Source organism: Bubalus bubalis, chromosome 16 (assembly GCF_019923935.1).
Source record: "Bubalus bubalis isolate 160015118507 breed Murrah chromosome 16, NDDB_SH_1, whole genome shotgun sequence".
Classification (NCBI taxonomy): Eukaryota; Metazoa; Chordata; class Mammalia; order Artiodactyla; family Bovidae; genus Bubalus; species Bubalus bubalis.
The window spans coordinates 37,976,492-37,979,011 of record NC_059172.1 but is presented as its reverse complement, the minus strand read 5'-3'; the positions used below and the strand labels follow the sequence as shown (position 1 = coordinate 37,979,011).

The window sequence follows — 2,520 nt, the reverse complement described above, 5'->3', positions numbered from 1 at the left end:
GAGTCAGGGATGCCATTTAATCATTCTTCCTCTGTCATCCCCTTCTCCTCCTGTGCTCATTCTTTCCCAGCATCAGGGTCTTTTAGAATTAGTCAGCTGTAGGCAACAAAGATCATGGCATCTGGTCCCATCACTTCATGGGAAATAGATGGGGAAACAGTGGAAACAGTGGCAGACTTTATTTTTTTTGGGCTCCAAAATCACTGCAGATGGTGATTGCAGCCATGAAATTAAAAGACGCTTACTCCTTGGAGTGAAGTTATGACCAAACTAGATAGAATATTCAAAAGCAGAGACATTACTTTGCCAACAAAGGTCCGTCTAGTCAAGGCTATGGTTTTTCCTGTGGTCATGTATGGATGTGAGAGTTGGACTGTGAAGAAGGCTGAGCGCTGAAGAATTGATGCTTTTGAACTGTGGTGTTGGAGAAGACTCTTGAGAGTACCTGGGACTACAAGGAGATCCAACCAGTCCATTCTGAAGGAGATCAGCCCTGGGATTTCTTTGGAAGGAATGATGCTAAAGCTGAAACTCCAGTACTTTGGCCACCTCATGCGAAGAGTTGACTCATTGGAAAAGACTCTGATGCTGGGAGGGATTGAGGGCAGGAGAAGAAGGGGACGACAGAGGATGAGATGGCTGGATGGCATCACTGACTAGATGGACGTGAGTCTGAGTGAACTCTGGGAGTTGGTGATGGACAGGGAGGCCTGGCGTGCTGCGATTCATGGGGGCGCAAAGAGTTGGACACGACTGAGTGACTGAACTGAATTGAGGCAGCAGGTGGCCAAAGAACGGGAGCTTCAGCTTTAGCACCAGCCTTCTTTACGGTCCAACTCTCCTGTCCATAAGTGACTACCAGAGAAACCATAACTTTGACTATAAGGGCCTTTGTCATCAAAGTGATGTCTTTGCCTTTTAATATGCTGTCTAGTTTTGTCATGGAGCAGTTATATGCTATCAGTAATTAAATAAAATATATATGGATTAAATACTTTAATTAAAAAAGAAGGAAATGGCAGATATCTCTTTTAACCATCTCTATTAAACATTGTTTGGAAGTTCTATTTAGAGAAACAGGAGAAAAAAAATGGAATATATATATTCCTGAATATATATCTGTTATTTTTCTGTGGATTCCTTGAGACAATCAACATCATTGTGTTACTCATTTGATTAAGACATTTATTGAAAAGCAAGATTATTTCATTCTCATTTTGAAGGTTTCATTAATTTCCACTGATTCCATAAAGTAACTGAAAAATGTTAGTGTTTCTTAGTTCTTCTTTATCGATAATCTTTGAAGAATATAATGAATATATACATAGGGAAATTACAAAGTTGAGCATCCTCTCCAAGTTAACTACCTTTGAAGTCCAGCTTAAGGAGCTTACGCAAGCCCTGTCTGAGCTCCTTGTTCTTGAGTGCATAGACCATAGGATTGAGGGCAGGAGGAATGACGTTGTGGAGTACATTGAGTAGAACTGGGATGAGGGGAAACGTCATTGTTGCACTATGGGTGATAGAAATGACAATAATGACTGTGTAGAAAAACAGGATTAGGATGAAGTGGGAAGTGCAGGTACTCAGGGCCTTGGATATAGCTTCCATTGAGTTCAGTTTCAGTACAGAGTGAAATATCAAAGCATAAGATACAAAAATAAAACCCAAGTCACTCCCCATGAATATCCAGGCCAGAAGTAGCTGGTAAACACTGTTGATTGTTCTGTCATCACAGGATAGACTAGTGACACCAAGATTAGAGCACAGACAGTGCTCAATTTGGTTTTTTGAGCAATAGTGCCTCTGAGCCGCCAACACAGGAATTGGGATGGTAGTCAGGCTGTTTCTGAGTGCCATGAGCACAGTAGCTTTGACCACAAAAGATTTGGTGATGATTGATGGATAACACAGTGGTTGACAAATTGCCACATATCTATCTATAGCCATGCAGACAAAAATGCCTGATTCCATTCCTACAAAACTATGTATGGCATACATCTGTACAAAGCACTCAGGGAGACCAATGGTCTTCGCATTGAACCACAAGATGGTCAAAATCTTGGGCATGATGGTGGTAGCAAGGCCCATGTCAACCACAGCCAGGATGCCCAGGAAATAATACATAGACTGGTGCAGTGTTGCCTCCCGGTTGATGATGATCAAGATAAGGATGTTTGCACTGAGAGCTAAGAGGTAGAGCAGAACCAGGGGCAGGGATAGCCAGTGCTGCCAGCTGTGAATGCCTGGGAATCCCAAAAGAATGAACTCAGAGACCTGAAACTTGGAGCTGTTGAAATCTCCGAGATCCTGGAACATAATTCACTAAGAAGAAAAACATTCAAGGTTACTATTCTTAATAATCTCTCTGACAGTGTTTGAAGAAGTTACATTCATGGTTTTGTAGGTGTTGTAGGGGAGTCCTCTTTTAAACTCTAATTCCAGCACTAACATTCCTTGAAAGGGAAAGGTTTTTGAGAGTGTTAGTCACTCAGTTGTGTTCAACTCTTTGCGACCCCA

General features: G+C 41.9%; 1 protein-coding gene across 1 annotated transcript; it reads right to left on the bottom strand.

Moving 5' to 3' along the window:
* Positions 1 to 1,359: 1,359 nt before the first annotated feature.
* Positions 1,360 to 2,319, bottom strand: LOC102391058 (putative olfactory receptor 56B2). The gene has a single exon (XM_006053573.2). The coding sequence runs from the start codon at positions 2,317 to 2,319 to the stop codon at positions 1,360 to 1,362; it is 960 nt and encodes a 319-aa protein (XP_006053635.2).
* Between the last annotated feature and the right edge of the window lie 201 nt (positions 2,320 to 2,520).

Coding starts and splice junctions, on each gene's coding strand:
- LOC102391058 (XM_006053573.2), bottom strand. CDS start 2,319: ATGTTCCAGGATCTCGGAGATTTCAACAGCTCCAAGTTTCAGGTCTCT.